The sequence below is a fragment of the Manis javanica genome, chromosome 5 (genome assembly GCF_040802235.1).
Source record: "Manis javanica isolate MJ-LG chromosome 5, MJ_LKY, whole genome shotgun sequence".
Classification (NCBI taxonomy): domain Eukaryota; kingdom Metazoa; phylum Chordata; class Mammalia; order Pholidota; family Manidae; genus Manis; species Manis javanica.
Genome location: NC_133160.1, coordinates 38,672,003 through 38,692,849, shown reverse-complemented (window position 1 = coordinate 38,692,849; position 20,847 = coordinate 38,672,003). Strand labels below are relative to the sequence as shown.

At 38.4% G+C, this 20,847-nt stretch overlaps 1 protein-coding gene across 6 annotated transcripts in view; it reads left to right on the top strand.

Moving 5' to 3' along the window:
- Positions 1 to 20,847, top strand: part of TASP1 (taspase 1) — a 279,334-nt gene that overhangs the window by 86,877 nt on the left and 171,610 nt on the right. For all 6 annotated transcript variants that reach the window (XR_005062408.2, XM_037022455.2, XM_037022456.2 and 3 more), the window contains one exon: positions 3,495 to 3,601. Coding sequence is in view for 5 of the 6 variants with exons in the window: in XM_037022455.2 (XP_036878350.1) it covers positions 3,495 to 3,601 (107 nt within the window). In the remaining variant the exon portion in view is untranslated. The remainder of the gene's footprint in view (positions 1 to 3,494; positions 3,602 to 20,847) is intronic.

Below are 20,847 nucleotides of genomic sequence, written 5' to 3'. Positions count from 1 at the left end.
TTACTGGTCATGAATTTGTTCATTATTGTTTATATGAAGCTATTTTTATTTTACCTTCATTTTTGAAGGATATTTTCACTGGATATAGTTTTCTGAGTCAGCAGCTATTTTCTTTTAGTACATTGAGGGTCATCAGACCACACTGTCTTGGGCTTGCATTGCTGCTGTCAAAGTACTATCATTCTGACTACCACTTCTTTGAAGGCAACCTGTCTTTTTCCCCCTCTTGCTCCTTTTAGATTTTTCTATGTTGTTATTTTATTTAATGTATCTTGTTATGGACTTTTATGATTTCAACTTAATTTGTGGATATTCTTTGGAATTATTAAATTTGTGGATCAGTGGCTTTATCCTTTTGGTAAAATTATTACCCAATTTTTAAAATTATTGCTACTATTTTACCCTCATCTTCTGATATTCTGGTTAAACATATATTAGGCCTTCTCATGTTATCTTCCCTGTTTCTTAACCTTTCTTCTTTGTTTTACATCATTTTATCTTTTGCAGCTGCTGAATTCTGGATAACTTTTTCCTGATAAATCTTCCAGTTCATCAGTTCTTTTTTCTATAACCTACCGACTACCTAACACATATGTGGAGATTTTGGTTTTGATTATTTGTTTTTTTACTTCCAGAAGTTATGTGTTGTTTTTTTTTAAGAACTTGTAAATTCTCTTATGGTATGAAATATAGATATTTTCTTTTTTTTTGGCCTATTTTCTAATCAGTATAAGCATACCTGTTTTATATTTGTGCCTGATAATTCCAGTATCCGACATCTGTATTGGGATTTTTTTCTCATTTTCTTTCATGGTGTCTCATTTCCTTTGTGCCTGATTATCTTTGATTGTATGCTTATCATTGCCTTTGAGTAATTATTTGTGTAGGTTCACCAGTGGCCTACGATAAAGGTGTCTTTTTCCAGATGTTATTTTTTGCTTTTACTTTTGCCATTTGTGTGTGCACTGTGTATGAGAAAGACAGTCTTCTGTTTCTGCTTTACTCTCATACTACTGTCACGCTCAGAATTCTCTACATTACTTCTGGCACCAGATATGTGGGTTTTCTCCACCAAGTGATACTCTGACACCATCTGGGGGTCCTACAATTCACTTTAATTCTGATACTATCTGGGGTTAGTACAGACCCCACAGGTTAAGGGCTCAGTCCCATAAGACTTCCACTCCCCAACTTTAGATTAATTCAAAGTCCAGGCTGTAGCCTGTGCTTCTGAAGAACTGGCTGTACACCAGAGGTTCCCGTGATCTCCTCCTTGATTTAATTAATTTGCTGGAGTGGCTCACAGAACTCAGGAAAATAGTTTACTTACTAGATTACCAGCTCATTTCAAAGAATATGAATGAATAGCCAGATTAATAGATACATAGAACAAGGCCTGGAAGGGTCTTGAGTGTAGGAACTTCTGATCCATGGAGTTGGGGTATACCAGCCTCCTGGCACCTAGATGTGTTCTGCCACCTAGAAGCTCTCTGTACTTTGGGATTTCTGTGGATGTTTCATCATGTAGGCATGATTGATCATTAACTCAGATGTCAGTCCCCGTCTCCTTCCCTGAGGATGGGGATGGGGCTAAAAGTTCCGATCATGGTTTGGTTTTTCTGGTGACTAGTCCCCATGCTGAAGCCATCTAGAAGGCCACCAAGAGTTGCCTCATTAGAGCAAAAGATGTTCATATCACTTAGGGAATTCTTGGGGATTTAGGAACTATGTGTCAGGAACTGGGGTTGAAGACCAAATAGTAAAACAAAAGATGATCCTAGTGCTCTTATCACTAAGGAAATTCTCAGTGTTTTAAGACCTCTGTGCCAGGAACTGGGGGCAGAGAACAATATATACATTATCTATTATTTCACACACTATTAATCAGAATCTACTTAGTAAATTTAGTTCAAAGCTTAACATTTCCTGACCCACCCAGGCCACATGCTTGCAAATTTGTGCAAGGGACCCAGTCAAACCAAAACCTCTCAGGGATAATTTTTTCTTTCCAATTCCTCCCTCCCAACCTTCTTCTTCTTCTTTTTTTTTTTTGGCCCTCCTGTTTCCATGATCTAAGACAATCTTGCTTGAATGTACTCAATACTGTGATAGATAGGGGCAGATTTGCTTAGCTCTGGATCAGCCCTGCTATGAGGGTACTAGCCCTTTCAACCCCCAACTTATTGTGGGAAGTGTCTTATATAAACTCACCTTTACTGGGCTTTGGGATTGACTTAGGTCTCTCTTTGATGTCATTTAGCCAAACCCATGTGTGCTACTGATGACAGATTCTTACAGTGCAATAATGAAAGCTTTAGTCCTCAGTTTACCCCCAGAATTTAGCTTGGCACTTTTAATAAGAGGTTTTCAATGTTTTTAATGTGTTTTTCCATATTTTTAATAATATTCAGTGAGAGAATTAGTCTGAATAATTTAGTCTGCCTCTGCTATTCTCAGAAATTTGGTAATCTTTTCAGTGTTATATTCTAGTTTGTAATTTCTCTTTTATTACCAGAATCTGATTGGCCATTTAAATCTGTATATCAAGTTTAAAATTTCTAATTATTACATTTTTTTATTTTTAGAAGCTCCGTTTGGTTCTTTAAATCTCCCTGGTCATTTTATCATCTTTTATTCCTTAGTTATATTTTCAGTTGGTTTCTTTTATTTCTATGGGCATAAATATGTTTTATATTCTGTATCTGGTTATTCTGGTATCTGTGGTGTTTGTAGGTTGAATTATGGTTTCTGATATTTGGCTTTTATTCTTTTATTTTTGGTGGCTTATTTCTCATGTATTTTGTGAGTTTTCTTTTAAACTATATGGGCTCATGTTAATTGGAACATGGGAATTCTCTGAGGTCTGTTAAGTATTAGGGTGTGTTTTTCCGGAGAGCATTTGCTTATGTGTTTGATGGGTTTTTGAAGCATTGCCACATCAAGATAATTTTTGTGGTTTCTTTTTTTTTTGTCAGACCATATAGATAATATGAATTCTCCTCTAAATCTGTCTAAATGCCTTTGTTGGTCATGAATTTTCTAGAGAGACTTTTCCTCCCTTACACTTATAAGTAATGCTGAGACTTGAAAGTGTCCTGTTTCTTTGTGTACCATGGCTTTTTGTGAATTTCCCTTTCACTGGGTGTATCATCTTTTGGAAATCCTTCCTGTTTTCTGGATAATCTCCAATATGTTTTCTCATGCTGCATTGTCTCAGATTTCATCTCTTGTCCTCTAAGCACAGAGACCTTCAGAACCAGAGTTGGTGTACCATGCATTAGCATCTATCTTCAGTACTTTTTCTTTATTCTTTAATCTTAGGTTATTCCCTTTATTCTTCTACCACCTCAGCATACACTGAAAAGACTTTTTAAAAAAAATACTCTTTGCCCAACATTTTGAAAGATTTTGACCTGAGAATGCTTTTCAGAATATTTTATCTTCCCCATTGCCCTAATATTTCTCAAATGTTATTTTTAATGTTTCTTTTATAGGATTCAGTTTAGCTGCATTTAAAAGAAACAAGAGGAAACTAGAGCTGGCAGAAAGGGTGGAAACAGATTTCATTCAACTAAAGAAAAGAAGACAATCAAATGAAAAGGTCAGGAGGTGTTTGAAATATTAATCGCTGATTTGTCATAATGATATTTTTAACCTACATTTAGATATATAAGCTTTAGAATAGTCTATCGAGTAGAAATATAATGCATGCCCCATATGTACTTCTAATTTTTCCAGTAGTTACATTAAAAAAAGGAAAAGAATAAGTTAATTTAATTTTGATGATTATTTTACTTAAATCAGTGATTTCAAAATATCACTTCAAAAATGTAACTAATGAAAAAAATTATCAGTGAGGTCTTTAACTTTTTTTTTTGTATTAAGTCTTCAAAACCACTGTGTATTTTACACTTTCAGCACATGTCATTTATGACTCTAAATTTTCCTGGGAAATGTGGTCTGTATTTACTAAAAATTAACAGTTGAAAAAGTAGGTTTACATAGGTTATTCTAAACATACTGAAAACTTTCCAGTAATTGAATATATTTTAAGATTAAAATTAAAATTTAATGAAATTAAAAATTCAGTTTCTGACTTGCTGTCTCCTCATTTTAAGTGCTCAATAGGTACATGTGGGTTATGACTACTATTTTGGTCCTTGCAGCTCTGAATAGTGATTCTTAACATAGCTGTTTGGAGGTAGAATGTGTTACAGGGAAATGGATTTTGAATTCATGTAGTTATTTTTATACATTCTAATTACATGTCTCTGTTTCTTGTTCTTACGCGTTCTTTGCATTTTATTTTTTTATTTATTAATTTTTATTATGGTATCATTAATATACAATTACATGAGCAACATTGTGGTTACTAGATTCCCCCCATTATCAAGTCCCATCACAGTCACTGTCCATCAGTGTAGTAAGATGCTGTAGAAACACTACTTGCTTCTCTGGGCTCTAGTGCCTTCCCCGTGCACCCTGCCCCAACATTATGTGTGCTAATCATAATGAGCCTTTTTCCCCTTATCTGTCCCTTTCCACTCATCCTCCCCAGTCCCTTTTCCTTTGGTAACTGTTAGTTCATTCTTGGGTTCTGTGAGTCTGCTGCTGTTTTGTTCCCTCATATTTTTCTTTGTTCTTATGCTCCAAAGATGAGTGAAATCATATGATACTTGTCTTTCTCCACCTGGCTTATTTCACTGAGCATAATACACTCTAGCTCCATCCATGTTGTTGCAAATGGTAGGATTTGTTCTATTTTTATGGCTGAATATTATTCCATTGTGTATATGTGCCACATTTTCTTTATCCATTCATCTACTGATGGACGCTTAGGTTGCTTCCATTTCTTGCCTATTGTAAATAGTGCTGCGATAAACATAGGGGTGCATATGTCTTTTTCAAACTGGGCTCCTGCATTCTTAGGTTAAATTCCTAGGAGTGGAATTCCTGGGTCAAATGGTATTTCTATTTTGAGTTGTTTAGGGAACCTCCATAATGCTTTCCACAATAGGTGAACTAGTTCACATTCCCACCAGTAGTGTAGGAGAGTTCCCCTTTCTCCACATCCTTGCCAGCATTTGTTGTTCCTGTTCTTTTCTATGTTGGCCATCCTAACTGGTCTGAGGTGATATCTCATTGTGGTTTTAATTTGCATTTCCCTGATAATTAGCTATGTGGAGCATCTTTCAATGTGCCTTTGGCTATCTGAATTTCTTCTTTGGAGACGTGTTTGTTAAGATACTCTGCCCATTTTTTTTTTGTTTCTTTTTTTTTTGAGAGGGCATCTCTCATATTTATTGATCAAATGGTTGTTAACAACAATAAAATTCAGTATAGGGGGGTCAACGCTCAATGTACAATCATTAATCCATCTCAAGCCTAATTCTCGTCAGTCTCCAATCTTCTGAAGCATAATGAACAAGTTCTTACATGGTGAACGAATTCTTACATAGTGAATAAATTCTTACATGGTGAACAGTACAAGGGCATTCATCACAGAAACTTTCGGTTTTGATCATGCAATATGACCTATAAACAATCAGGTCAAATATGAATATTCGTTTGATTTTGTACTTGATTTATATGTTGATCCCACATTTCTCCTATTGTTATGATTATTTTTATTTTTAATAAAATGCTGAAGTGGCAGGTAGATGCAAGATAAAGGTAGAAAACATAGTTTAGTGCTGTAAGAGGGCAAATGTAGATGATCAGATGATCAGGTGTGTGGCTATGGACTAAGTATTAATCCAGGCTAGACAAGGGCAGCAAAACATCCATGGATGCAGAAGATTTCTCTCAAAGCAGGGGGGGTGAGGTTCTGAGCCTCACCTCTGTTGATCCCCAAATTCTCACCTGATGGCCCCCCTGCGACTGTGCCTGTCTTAGGTTGTTCCTCCCTTGAGGAATCTTACCCGTCTCTGGCTAACCAGTCATCTTCCGGGGCCATACAGGGAAATGTAAAGTTGGTAAGTGAGAGAGAAGCCATTTTGTTTGCAAAGGTTAGCTTTTTACTTCTTTGCAGATTTATGCCCTGTGGCTTCTATGCCCAGCATTTGTCTCGAGGTATCTTTACCACCTGGAGGAATTATGATACTCGGTAAATTCGATATGAGGCACGAATTCTATTTAAGGGTTGTAATTAGGAAGGAAGAAGAAAAGCTATAGATGTAGCATATGAAGGAAACATGGGAGGATTGATTATTTCTTTGACATATCTTCTTGTAGAGTACCTTAGTATGTATAGGTTTTAAACTACTAACTAATTTGCACACACATATTAACATAATAGGAATACGGTGACATAAACAAAGCAAATCTATAATTACCATCCATCTCCAGTGAAGCCAAGAAAACCATTTAGGCACCCTAGTCATTTGTGAAAATTTATCTATGATATGATGGATATTGTCCAACTGTACTTGAACCATCAGACAAATTAAAGCAGCCCATTTCTGGGATCTGTTCACATCCCATATGTTCTTTTAACCATAGATAGTCTATAGTCATGAGATTTTGGAGCGCTACAACTTGCACCCCTCCCAATTCCTGGTTGAGTTCCAACAGTACAGATCCGGTCAAATTCGTTGTCTCACTGTATGCACATGCCAGCCTAGACATCTCCCTCCTCATTCCTATGGCAAGTCCAGGAGACGGTGGGCTGGATGCAGCCACAACCGCAGCATCGTCCGGATCCCTGTGGAGGCTTTTTGATGATCATCCCCCGGCACGAGTCCTCCAGAGAGTGCTGATGCCGGAAGCTCCTCCTCATATCGTATCTTAGTTCATTTTCTGGGTATCCAAGCTAGGCCTTGATCTTCTGTTAGTCCATTTTTGGGTTCTGTAATTCCACTGCTGTTTTGTTCCTTCAGTTTTTCCTTTGTTCCTATACTCCTCAGATGAGTGAAATCATTTGGTATTTCTCTTTCTCCGCTTGGCTTATTTCACTGAGCATTATACTCTCCAGCTCCATCCATGTTGCTGCAAATGGTTGGATTTTTCCACTTCTTATGGCTGAGTAGTATTCCATTGTGTATATGTACCACATCTTCTTTATCCATTCATCTACCGATGGACATTTAGGTTGCTTCCAATTCTTGGCTATTGTAAATAGTGCTGCGATAAACATAGGAGTGCATCTGTCTTTCTCAAACTTGATTGCTGTGTTCTTAGGGTAAATTCCTAGGAGTGGAATTCCTGGGTCAAATGGTAGGTCTGTTTTGAGCATTTTGATGCACCTCCATACTGCTTTCCACAATGGTTGAACTACTTTACATTCCCACCAGCAGTGTAGGAGGGTTCCCCTTTCTCCACAGCCTCGCCAACATTTGTTGTTGTTTGTCTTTTGGATGGCAGCTATCCTTACTGGTGTGAGGTGATACCTCATTGTAGTTTTAATTTGCATTTCTCTGATAATTAGCGATGTGGAGCATCTTTTCATGTGTCTCTTGGCCATCTGTATTTCTTTTTTGGAGAACTGTCTGTTCAGTTCCTCTGCCCATTTTTTAATTGGGTTATTTGTTTTTTGTTTGTTGAGGCGTGTGAGCTCTTTATATATTCTGGACGTCAAGCCTTTATCGGATGTGTCATTTTCAAATATATTCTCCCATACTGTAGGGTTCCTTTTTGTTCTGTTGATGGTATCTTTCGCTGTACAGAAGCTTTTCAGCTTAATGTAGTCCCACTTGCTCATTTTTGCTGTTGTTTTCCTTGCCCGGGGAGATATGTTCAAGAAGAGATCACTCATGTTTATGTCTAAGAGGTTTTTGCCTATGTTTTTTTCCAAGAGTTTAATGGTTTCATGACTTACATTCAGGTCTTTGATCCATTTTGAGTTTACCTTTGTATATGGGGTTAGACAATGGTCCAGTTTCATTCTCCTACATGTAGCTGTCCAGTTTTGCCAGCACCATCTGTTGAAGAGACTGTCATTTTGCCATTGTATGTCCATGGCTCCTTTATCAAATATTAATTGACCATATATGTTTGGGTTAATTTCTGGGGTCTCTAATCTGTTCCACTGGTCTGTGGCTCTGTTCTTGTGCCAGTACCAAATTGTCTTGATTACTATGGCTTTGTAGTAGAGCTTGAAGTTGGGGAGTGAGATCCCCCCTACTTTATTCTCCTTTTTCAGGATTGCTTTGGCTATTCGGGGTCTTTGGTGTTTCCATATGAATTTTTGAATTATTTGTTCCAATTCATTGAAGAATGTTGCTGGTAATTTGAGAGGGATTGCATCAAATCTGTATATTGCTTTGGGCAGGATGGCCATTTTGACGATATTAATTCTTCCTAGCCATGAGCATGGGATGAGTTTCCATTTATTAGTGTCCCCTTTAATTTCTCTTAAGAGTGACTTGTAGTTTTCAGAGTATAAGTCTTTCACTTCTTTGGTTAGGTTTATTCCTAGGTATTTTATTCTTTTTGATGCAATGGTGAATGGAATTGTTTTCCTAATTTCTCTTTCTATTGATTCGTTGTTAGTGTATAGGAAAGCTACAGATTTCTGTGTGTTAATTTTGTATCCTGCAACTTTGCTGTATTCCGATATCAGTTCTAGTAGTTTTGGAGTGGAGTCTTTAGGGTGTTTTATGTACAGTATCATATCATCTGCAAATAGTGACAGTTTAACTTCTTCTTTACCAATCTGGATTCCTTGTATTTCTTTGTTTTGTCTGATTGCCGTGGCTAGGACCTCCAGTACTATGTTAAATAACAGTGGGGAGAGTGACTCTGCCCATTTTTTAATGGGTTATTTGCTTTCTGGTTGTTGAGGCATGTGAGTTCTTTATGTATGTTGGATGTTAACCCCTTGTCGGATATGTCATTTACAAAAAATAGAGCTTGAAGTTAGGGAGCGTAATCTCGGGACTGCTTTGGCTTATTCAGGGTCTTTTGTGGTTCCATATGAATTTTAGACCTATTTTCTCTGGTTTGTTGAAGAATGCTTTTGGTATTTTGATAGGGATTATATTAAATATGTACATTCTTTAGGCAGGATGGTCATTATGACAATATTAATTCTTCCTATCCATGAGCATGGGATGTATTTCCATTTATTGGTATCTTCTTTAATTTCTCTCATGCGTGTCTTACAGTTTTCAGAGTATAGGTCTTTCACGTCCTTGATTCTCTGCCCATTTTTTAGTTGGATTATTTGCTTTTTGTTTGTGGACATGTGTAAGCTGTTTATATATTTTGGATGTCAACCCTGTATCAGATATGTCACTTATGAATATATTCTCCCATACTGTAGGATGCCTTTTTGTTCTACTGATGATGTCTGTTGCTGTACAGAAGCTTTTTAGTTTGATATTGTCCTATTTGTTCATTTTTGCTTTTGTTTCTCTTATCCGTGGAGATATGTTCATGAAGAAGTTGTTCATGTTTATATTCAAGAGAGTTTTGTCTATGTTTTCTTCAAATAATTTTATGTTTTCATTACTTACATTCAGGTCTTTGATCCATTTTGAGTTTACTTTTGTGTATGGAGTTAGACAGTGATCCAGTTTTGTTCTCTTAATGTAGCTGTCTAGTTTTGCCAACGCCTGCTGTTGAAGAGGCTGTCATTTCCCCATTGTATACACATGGCTCCTTTATCATATATTAATTGAACATATATGCTTGGGTTAATATCTGGACTCTCTCTTCTGTTCCAGTGGTCTATGGGTCTGTTCTTGTGCCAGTACCAAATTGTCTTGATTACTTTGGCTTTGTAGTAGATCTTGAAGTCAGGGAGCATAATCCCCCCTGCTTTATTCTTCCTTCTCAGGATTGCTTTGTCTATTGGGGATCTTTTGTGGTTCCATATGAATTTTAGAACTATTTGTTCCAGTTCATTGAAGAATGCTATTGGTATTTTGATAGGGATTGCATTGAATATGTAGATTGCTTTAGGCAGGAAGGCCATTTTGACAATATTAATTCTTCCTACCCAACAGCATGGGATGAATTTCCATTTGTTAGTATCCTCTTTAATTTTTCTTAAGAGCGTCTTGTAGTTTTCAGGGTATAGGTCTTTCACTTCCTTGGTTAGGTTTATTCCTAGGTATTTTATTCTTTTTGATGCAGTTGTGAATGGAATTGTTTTCCTGATTTTTCTTTCTGCTAGTTCATCATTAGTGCATAGGAATGCAACAGATTTCTGTGTATTAATTTTGTATCCTGCAACTTTGCTGAATTGAGATATTAGTTCTAGTAGTTTTGGAGTGGATTCTTTAAGGTTTGTTATGTACAATATCATGTCATCTGCAAACAGTGACAGTTTAACTTATTCTTTACCAGTCTGGATGCCTTTTATTTCTTTGTGTTGTTTGATTACCATGGCTAGAACCTCCAGTACTGTTTTGAATAAAAGTGGGGATAGTGGGCATGCTTATTTTCTTCCTGATCTTAGTGGAATAGCTTTCAGCTTCTCGTTGTTAAGTATGATGTTGACTGTGGGTTTGTCATATATGGCCTTTATTATGTTGACGTACTTGCCATCTATACCCATTTGTTGAGAATTTTTATCATAACTGGATGTTGAATTTTGTCAAATGCTTTTTCAGCATCTATGGAGATGATCATGTGGTTTATGTCCTTTTTGTTGATGTGGTGGATGATGTTGATGGATTTTCAAGTGTTGTACTATCCTTGCATCCCTGGAATTAATCCCACTTGATCATAATTATGACCCTCTTGATATATTTTTTTGAATTCAGTTTGCTAATATTCTGTTAAGTATTTTTGCATCTATGTTCATCAGGGATATTGGTGTGTAGTTTTCTTTTTTTTTGGTGTCTTTGCCTGGTTTTGGGATTAGAGTGTTGCTGGCTTCATAGAATGAGTTTGGAAGTATTTCCTCCTCTTCTATTTTTTGGAAAACTAAGGAGAATGGGTATTATGTCTTCTCTAAATGTCTGATAAAATTCAGCACTGAATCCATGTGTTCCAGGGGTTTTGTTCTTGGGTATTTTTTTGGTTACCTATTCAATTTCATTACTGGTAATTGGTCTGTTTAGATTTTCTGTTTCTTCCTGGGTCAGTCTTGGAAGGTTGTATTTTTCTAGAAAGTTGTTCATTTCTTCTAGGTTACCCAGTTTTTTAGCATACATATTTTCATAGTATTCTCTAGTAATTCTTTGTATTTCTGTGGTGTCCTTCATGATTTTTCTCTCATTTCTGATTCTGTTTATGTGTGTAGATTCTCTTTTTCTCTTAATAAGTGTGGCTAGGGGTTTATCTATTTTGTTTATTTTCTCAAAGAACTAGATCTTGATTTCATTAATTTTTTCTATTGTTTTATTCTTCTCAATTTTATTTATTTCTTCTCTAATCTTTATTATGTCCCTCCTTCTGCTGACTTTGGGCCTCATATTTTCTTCTTTTTTCAGTTTCAATAATTGTGAATTTAGACTATTCTTTTGGGATTGTTCTTCCTTCTTTAAATAGGCCTGGATTGCTGTATACTTTCCTCTTAGAACTGCCTTCACTGCATCCCACAGAAGTTGGGGTGTTGTGATGTTGTTTTCATTTGTCTCCATGTATTGTTTGATCTCTGTTTTAATTTGGTCATTGATCAACTTGATTATTTAGGAGCCTGTTGTTAAACGTTCATGTGTTTGTGAGCCTTTTGTTCTCTTTGTGCAATTTATTTCTGGTTTTATACTTGGTGATGTGAGAAGTTGGTTGGTAGCATTTCAATCTTTTGGAATTTACTGAGGCTCTTTTTGTGGCCTAGTATATGGTCTATTCTGGAAAATGTTCCATGTGCACTTGAGAAGAATGTGTATCCTGTTGCTTTTGAGTGTAGAATTCTGTAGGTGTCTGTTAGGTCCATCTGTTCTAGTGTGTTGTTCAGTGCCTCTGTGTCCTTATTTTATTTCTTTCTTTTTTTTTTGTGAGGGCATCTCTCATATTTATTGATCAAATGGTTGTTAACCACAATAAAATTCTGTATAGGGGGGTCAATGCTCAATGCACAATCATTAATCCACCCCAAGCCTAATTTTCGTCAGTCTCCAATCTTCTGAAGCATAACGAACAAGTTCTTACATGGAGAACAAATTCTTACATAGTGAATAAGTTACATGGTGAACATTACAAGGGCAGTCATCACAGAGGCTTTTGGTTTTGATCATGCATTATGGACTATAAACAGTCAGTTCAAATATGAATATTCATTTGATTTTTATAGTTGATTTATATGTGGATACCACATTTCTCTCTTTATTATTATTATTTTTAATAAAATGCTGAAGTGGTTGGTAGATACAAGATACAGGTAGAAAACATAGTTTAGTGTTGTAAGAGAGTAAATGTAGATGATCAGGTGTGTGCCTGTAGACTGTGTTAATCAAAGCTAGACAAGGGCAATAAAACATCCACGTATGCAGAAGATTTCTGTTAGAACGGGGGGGGGAGGTTCTAAGCCTCACCTCTGTTGATCCCCATTTTCGCACCTGATGGCCCTCCTGCGACTGTGCCTGTCTTAGGTTGTTTCTCACTTGAGGAATCTTACCCATCTCTGGCTAACCAGTCATCTTCCGGGGCCATACAGGGAAATGTTAAGTTGGTAAGTGAGAGAGAAGCCTTATTGTTTGAAAAGGTTAGCTTTTTACTTCTTTGCATATTTTATGCCCTGTGGCTTCTATGCCAAGCATTTGTCTTGAGGTGTCTTTACCACTTGGAAGAATTATGATACTTGGTAAATTTGATATGAGGCACGAATTCTACTTAAGGGTTATAATTAGGAAGGAAGAAGAAAAGCTATAGAAGTAGCAGGTGGAAGAAAACCTGGGAAGATTGATTATTTCTTTGACATACCTTCTTGTAGAGTAACTTCAGCATGTAAGGTTTTAAACTACTAATTAAATTTCACACACACATTAACATAATAGAAGTACAGTTATGTAACCAAAGCATACCTGTAATTACCAGCCATCTCCAGTGAAACCAAGAAAACCAGTTAGGCACCTTAGGCATTTGTGAAAACTTATCTATAATATGGTGAATATCGTCCAACTGAACTTGAACAGTCTGAGAGAAATCAGACAAATTAAAACAACCCATTCCTGGGGACTGTTCACATCCCATATGTTCTTTTAACAGTAAATAGTCTGTAGTTGTAAGATTTTGGAGCGCTACAATTTGCACTTCTCCTAATTCTTGGTTGAGTTCCAACAGTTTAGATCCAGTCAAATTTGTTGTTTTGCTGTATGCACAGGCCAGCTTAGATATCTCCTTCTTCATTCCCATGGCAAGTCCAGGAACTGGTGGGATGAGTGCATCTACACCTGTACCACTGCGTGGATCTTTGTTGGGGTTTTTTGATGGTCATCTTCTGGCATGAGTCTTCCCGAGAGTGCTGATGTTGGAAGTTCTTTTTCATATCGTATCTTAGTTCATTTTCGGGGTAGCCAAATTAGGCTTTGATCCTCTGAATAAACACAAACAGACCCTATGCCTACACTTTTATATGCCCTTTATATCATTGTGTAGAACTCAGTGGAGGTCACCACACAGGAACTGCTTTTTTTTTTTATCATTAATCTACACTTACATGGCGAATATTTTGTTTACTAGGCTCTCCCCTATACCAGGTCCCCCCTATATACCCCTTTACAGTCACTGTCCATCAGCGTAGCAAAATGTTGTAGAATCACTACTTGTTTCCTCTGTGTTGTACAGCCCTCCCCTTACTCCTACCCCCCCATGCATGCTAATCTTAATACCCCCCTTTTTCTCCCGCTCCCTTATCCCTCCCTACCCACCCATCCTCCCCAGTCCCTTTCCCTTTGGTACCTGTTAGTCCATTCTTGAGTTCTGTGATTCTGCTGCTATTTTGTTCCTTCAGTTTTTCCTTTGTTCTTATACTCCACAGATGAGTGAAATCATTTGGTATTTCTCTTTCTCCGCTTGGCTTGTTTCACTGAGCATAATACCCTCCAGTTCCATCCATGTTGCTGCAAATGGTAGGATTTGCCCTTTTCTTATGGCTGAGTAGTATTCCATTGTGTATATGTACCACATCTTCTTTAGCCTTTCATCTATCGATGGACATTTAGGTTGCTTCCAATTCTTGGCTATTGTAAATACTGCTGTGATAAACGTAGGGGTGCATTGGTCTTTCTCATACTTGATTGCTGCATTCTTAGGGTAAATTCCTAGGACTGCAATTCCTGGGTCAAATGGTAAGTCTGTTTTGAGCATTTTGATGTACCTCCATACTGCTTTCCACAGTGGTTGAACTAATTTACATTCCCACTAGCAGTGTAGGAGGGTTCCCCTTTCTCCACAGCCTCGCCAACATTTGTTGTTGTTTGTCTTTTGGATGGCAGCCATCCTTACTGGTGTGAGGTGATACTTCATTGTAGTTTTAATTTGCATTTCTCTGATAATTAGTGATGTGGAGCATCTTTTCATGTGTCTCTTGGCCATCTGTATTTCTTTTTTGGAGAACCGTCTGTTCAGTTCCTCTGCCCATTTTTTAATTGGGTTATTTGTTTTTTGTTTGTTGAGGTGTGTGAGCTCTTTATATATTCTGGACGTCAAGCCTTTATCGGATGTGTCATTTTCAAATATATTCTCCCATACTGTAGGGTTCCTTTTTGTTCTATTGATGGTGTCTTCTGCTGTACAGAAGCTTTTCAGCTTAATATAGTCCCACTTGTTCATTTTTGCTGTTGTTTTCCTTGCCCGGGGAGATATGTTCAAGAAGAGGTCACTCATGTTTATGTCTAAGAGTTTTTTGCCTATGTTTTTTTCCAAGAGTTTAATGGTTTCATGACTTACATTCAGGTCTTTGATCCATTTTGGGTTTACCTTTGTATATGGGGTTAGACAATGGTCCAGTTTCATTCTCCTACATGTAGCTGTCCAGTTTTGCCAGCACCATCTGTTGAAGAGACTGTCATTTTGCCATTGTATGTCCATGGCTCCTTTATCAAATATTAATTGACCATATGTGTCTGGGTTAATGTCTGGATTCTCTAGCCCGTTCCATTGGTCTGTGGCTCTGTTCTTATGCCAGTACCAAATTGTCTTGATTATTATGGCTTTATAATAGAGCTTGAAGTTGGGGAGTGAGATCCCCCCTACTTTATTCTTCTTTCTCAGGATTGCTTTGGCTATTTGGGGTCTTTGGTGGTTCCATATGAATTTTTGAATTATTTGTTCCAGTTCATTGAAGAATGTTGCTGGTAGTTTCATAGGGATTGCATCAAATCTGTATATTGCTTTGGGCAGGATGGCCATTTTGACGATATTAATTCTTCCTAGCCATGAGCATGGGATGCGTTTCCATCTGTTAGTGTCCCCTTTAATTTCTCTTAAGGGTGACTTGTAGTTTTCAGAGTATAAGTCTTTCACTTCTTTGGTTAGGTTTATTCTTAGGTATTTTATTTTTTTTTGATGCAATTGTGAATGGAGTTGTTTTCCTGATTTCTCTTTCTGTTGGTTCATTGTTAGTGTATAGGAAAGCCACAGATTTCGGTGTGTTGATTTTGTATCCTGCGACTTTGCTGTGTTCCGATATTAGTTCTAGTAGTTTTGGGGTGGAGTCTTTAGGGTTTTTTATGTACAATATCATGTCATCTGCAAAAAGTGACAGTTTAAGTTCTTCTTTACCAGTCTGGATTCCTTGTATCTTTTTGTTTTGTCTGATTGCCGTGGCTAGGACAGTACTATGTTAAATAACGGTGGGGAGAGTGGGCATCCCTGTCTAGTTCCCGATCTCAGAGGAAAAGCTTTCAGCTTCTCACTCTTCAATATAATGTTGGCTGTGGGTTTTTTCATAGATGGCCTTTATTATGTTGAGGTAATTGCCCTCTATTCCCATTTTGCTGAGAGTTTTTATCATGAATGGATGTTGAACTTTGTCAAATGCTTTTTCAGCATCTATGGAGATGATTATGTGGTTTTTGTCTTTCTTTTTGTTGATGTGGTGGATGATGTTGATGGACTTTCGAATGTTGTGCCATCCTTGCATCCCTCGGATGAATCCCACTTGGTCATGGTGTACGATCCTTTTGACATATTTTTGAATTCTGTTTGCTAATATTTTGTTGAGTATTTTTGCATCTATGTTCATCAGGGATGTTGGTCTGTAGTTTTCTTTTTTTGGTGGGGTCTTTGCCTGGTTTTGGTATTAGGGTGATGTTAGCTTCATAGAATGAGTTTGGGAGTATCCCCTCATCTTCTATTTTTTGGAAAACTTTAAGGAGAATGGGTGTTATGTCTTCCCTGTATGTCTGATAAAATTCTGAGGTAAATCCATCTGGCCCGGGGGTTTTGTTCTTTGGTAGTTTTTTGATTACCGCTTCAATTTCATTGCTGGTAATTGGTCTGTTTAGATTTTCTGTTTCTTTCTGGGTCAGTCTTGGAAGGTTGTATTTTTCTAGGAAGTTGTCCATTTCTCCTAGGTTTCCCAGCTTGTTAGCATATAGGTTTTCATAGTATTCTCTAATAATTCTTCGTATTTCTGTGGGGTCCATTGTGATTTTTCCTTTCTCATTTCTGATACTGTTGATATTTGTTGACTCTCTTTTCCTCTTAATAATCTGGCTAGAGGCTTGTCTATTTTGTTTATTTTCTCGAAGAACCAGCTCTTGGTTTCATTGATTTTTGCTATTGTTTTATTCTTCTCAATTTTATTTATTTCTTCCCTGATCTTTATTATGTCCTTCCTTCTGCTGACCTTAGGCCTCATTTGTTCTTCTTTTTCCAATTTCGATAATTGTGACATTAGACCTTTCATTTGGGATGGTTCTTCCTTTTTTAAATATGCTTGGCTTGCTATGTACTTTCCTCTTAAGACTGCTTTTGCTGTGTCCCACAGAAGTTGGGGCTTAGTGTTCTTATTTTCATTTGTTTCCATATATTGCTGGATCTCCATTTTGATTTGGTCATTGATCCATTGATTATTTAAGAGCGTGTTGTTAAGCCTCCATGTGTTTGTGAGCCTTTTTGCTTTCTTTGTACAGTTTATTTCTAGTTTTATGGCTTTGTGGTCTGAAAAGTTGGTTGGTAGGATTTCAATCTTTTGGAATTTACTGAGGCTCTTTTTGTGGCCTAGTATGTGGTCTATTCTGGAGAATGTTCCATGTGCACTTGAGAAGAATGTGTATCCTGTTGCTTTTGGATATAGTATTCTATAGATTTCTATTAGGTCCATCTGTTCTAGTGTGTTGTTCAGTGCCTCTGTGTCCTTACTTATTTTCTGTCTGGTGGATCTGTCCTTTGGAGTGAGTGGTGTGTTGAAGTCTCCTAGAATGAATGCATTGCATTCTATTTCCTCTTTTAGTTCTGTTAATATTTGTTTCAGGTATGTTAGTGCCCCTGTATTGGGTGCATATGTATTTATAATGGTTATATCCTCTTGTTGGACTGAGCCCTTTATCATTATGTGATGGCCTTCTTTGTCTTTTGTTACTTTCTTTTTTTTGAAGTCTGTTTTGTCTGATACCAGAATTGCAACACCTGCTTTCTTCTGTTTGTTGTTTGCCTGAAATATCTTTTTCCATCCCTTGACTTTAAGTCTGTGCATGTCTTTGGGTTTGAGGTGAGTCTCTTGTAAGCAGTATATGGATGGATCTTGCTTTTTTATCCATTCTATTACTCTGTCTTTTGATTGGTGCATTCAGTCCATTTACATTTAGGGTGATTATTGAAAGGTATGAACTTATTGCCATTGCAGGCTTTAAGTTTGTGGTTACCAAAGGTTCAGGGTTCGCTTCTTTACTATCTTACTGTCTAACTTAACTCGCTTGTTGAGCTATTATAAACGCGGTCTGATGATTCTTTATTTCTCTCCCTTCTTTTTCCTCCTCCTCCCTTCTTCATATGTTGGGTGTTTTGGTCTGTGCTCTTTTTAGGAGTGCTCCCATCTAGAGCAGTCCCTATAAAATGCCCTGTAGAGGTGGTTTGTGAGGGGTAAATTCCCTCAACTTTTGCTTATCTGGGAATTGTTTAATCCCTCCTTCATATTTAAATGATATTCATGCTGGGTACAGTAGTCTTGGTTCGAGACCCTTCTGTTTCATTGCATTAAGTATATCATGCCATTCTCTTCTATCGTGTAGGGTTTCTGTTGAGAAGTCTGATGATAGCCTGATGGGTTTTCCTTTGTAGGTAACCTTTTTTTTCTCTCTGGCTTCCTTTAATACTTTGTCCTTGTCTTTGATCTTTGTCATTTTAATTATTATGTGTCTTGGTGTTGCCCTCCTTGGATCCCTTGTCATGGGAGTTCTGCGTACGTCTGTGGTCTGAGAGGCCATTTCTTCCCCTCGTTTGGGGACGTTTTCGGCAATTATTTCTTCAAAGACACTTTCTATCCCTTTTTCTCTCTCTTCTTCTTCTGGTATTCCTATAATGCGTATGTTGTTCCTCTTTGATTGGTCACTCAGCTCTCTTAGAATTCTTTCATTCCTGGAGATCCTTTTATCTCTCTCTGCATCAGCTTCTCTGCGTTCCTGTTCTCTGTTTTCTAGACCATTAATGGTCTCTTGCATTTCGTCCATTCTGTTTTGAAGTCCTTCCAGAGCTTGTTTTATTTCTGTATTCTCCTTCCTTAGTTCTTGCATATTTCTCTGCAAGTCCATCAGCATGGTTATGACTTTTGTTTTGAATTGTTTTTCAGGAAGACTGGCTAAATCTATCTCCCCAGGTTCCTTCTCAGGGGATGATGAAGCAGATGCCGGGTTAGTCTTGTCTGGATCATATTTTTTTGCCTTTTTATGTTGACAGGTGCAATTGACTGTCAGCTTGGAGGGCCAAACTTTTCACTTGCTACTGGCCTTTCTTTACTGGGACAACTGCGACCCCTAGTGGCTTGTGTTGGGTAATTGCGTGTTGGCTGGGTCTTTGTGTCTTGCCCGTCCGAAGTGTAGGAATTTTCCATTCTGCCTTTCTGTGGGCGTGTTTTGCCTTAGGCTGTTTCTCTGCTTTCGCAGCACCGGGAGGGGCAATGGACTGCGGGAGGGGCTGTTTGGCTGTTTACCTTCATGAGGGGTCTCAAGAGCTTTTTCCCAGGGGGTTAGTGCGCCCAGTTTTCCCTGTAATTTCCAGCCACTGGGGTGTGACCTGTGTTTTTTCCGTCTAGCTGTTAAATCCCTGTCCCATTAAGACTTTCAAAGACCACTGGCTTTTCTTTGTCACAGGGGCATCAGCTTCGGCACCCGCTCACAGGTCTTGCTGCTCCATTTCCCTATTTTCCAGCCCTCCACGCATGCACTGTGTCTGCGCTCTGGTATGGGTGGTGGGGGCTGTGTGTTTAGCAGTCCTGGGCTCCCTCTCCCTCCCTCCGGGAGCTGCGGGGAGGTGTGCTGGTGTCCCGCCGGCCGGGGCTTATATCTTACCCCTTTCACCAGGCGCTGGGCTCTCACACGTGTCGATGTACTCAGGCTGTTGTCCTGTGTCTTCTGGTCTCTCTTTTAGGATTAGTTGTGTTTGTTGTATTTTCAAAAATATATATGTTTTTGGGAGGAGATTCCCACTGTCCTACTCACGCCGCCATGTTGGCTCCCTCTATTTCATTTATCGTCTCCTCCACCATATCCTGTCTGCTTTTAATTCCTTCCATTGTGCTTGATTGGATCTCCAAACAGAATTCATTCCTCAGTTCTTGAATATCTTTCTTTCCGTCCATCAGCATGTTAATGATTTTTATTTTGAACTCCCTTTCAGGAAGAGTCATGAGTTCCATGTCATCTTTCTCAGGAGTTATATTAATTTTACTCTAAACCAGGTTCCTTTTGCGTTTCATATTTGTATATGGCGCCCTCTAGTGTCCAGAAGCTCTACTCTCTGGAGCTGCTCTGCCCCTGAAGCAATGTCGGGGGTCACAGGAGAGTGGTATTGGTGTCTGGGGGAAGGAAAGAGGTGTTTCCTGTTTCCCGGCTGCTATGCCTGTCTCCACTGCCTGAACCAGTGGGCTGAGCACACAGATATAAGCCTCTATGCTTTGCGTTTGTAGTTGCTGTAGACAGATCTTCCCTCTGGCTGGGCTAATGCCAGGGTAGGGTTTGCCAGTTTGTGAGCCAGGTGGGGCTGGCTGGGAGAAAGGCACAGTAGGGTGCCTATTACAGAGGGGGTCCTTGGAGCTGTATAGCCAGCCAGGGAGCTGGAGCACCTGGAAATCATGAAAGCTCCCAACCTTCTGGGCATAGTGCATCTGGACAATTTTGTCTACCCATCCTTTTCCTGATCAGTAAGCTCTGTGCAATCCTTCCTCCTTTAGCAGCCCTCTTGCTAAGGGCTTCCTTGTTAGGAAGTCTCTCAGACTGCCTGCCTTTCTTTTGTCCCAGAGCAGCTGTGTATGGATCCCTGCTTTCTATAAGCGGCTGGAATCTCAGTCTCTTCAGGAATTCTGCCTTTTTTAGTTTTCCAATCCCCTAATCACTTGAGTATCATGAAAGCACCATGAAATGTAGGTTTGTGCTCCCAGAGCAGATCTCTGGAGTTAAGTATTCAGCAGTCCCAGGCCTCCACTCCCTCCCCGCTCCTTTCTCTTCCTCCAGCAGTTGAGCTTGGATGGGGGAAGCGCTTGGGTCCTGCCAGGCCACAGCTTTGGTACGTTATCCTGTTCCGTGAGGTCTGGTCTTTTCTCCAGGTGTATGCAGTCTGCCGCAGCCCTCTTTCCTGATGGTCTTTCAGGATTAGTTGTATTAATTATATTTTCATATTATATGTGGTTTTAGGTGGAAACCTCTGTCTCACCTCTCAGACCACCATCTTTAATCCTTTCTGATCCAGAACATTATAATTTTTAGAAGAACTATATTAACTTTTTTTAGAGATATGATAAAGGACAAATAGCTGTTTTCTAAATCGACCTGTATTTGTTTCCCCCTGTCCTGCATG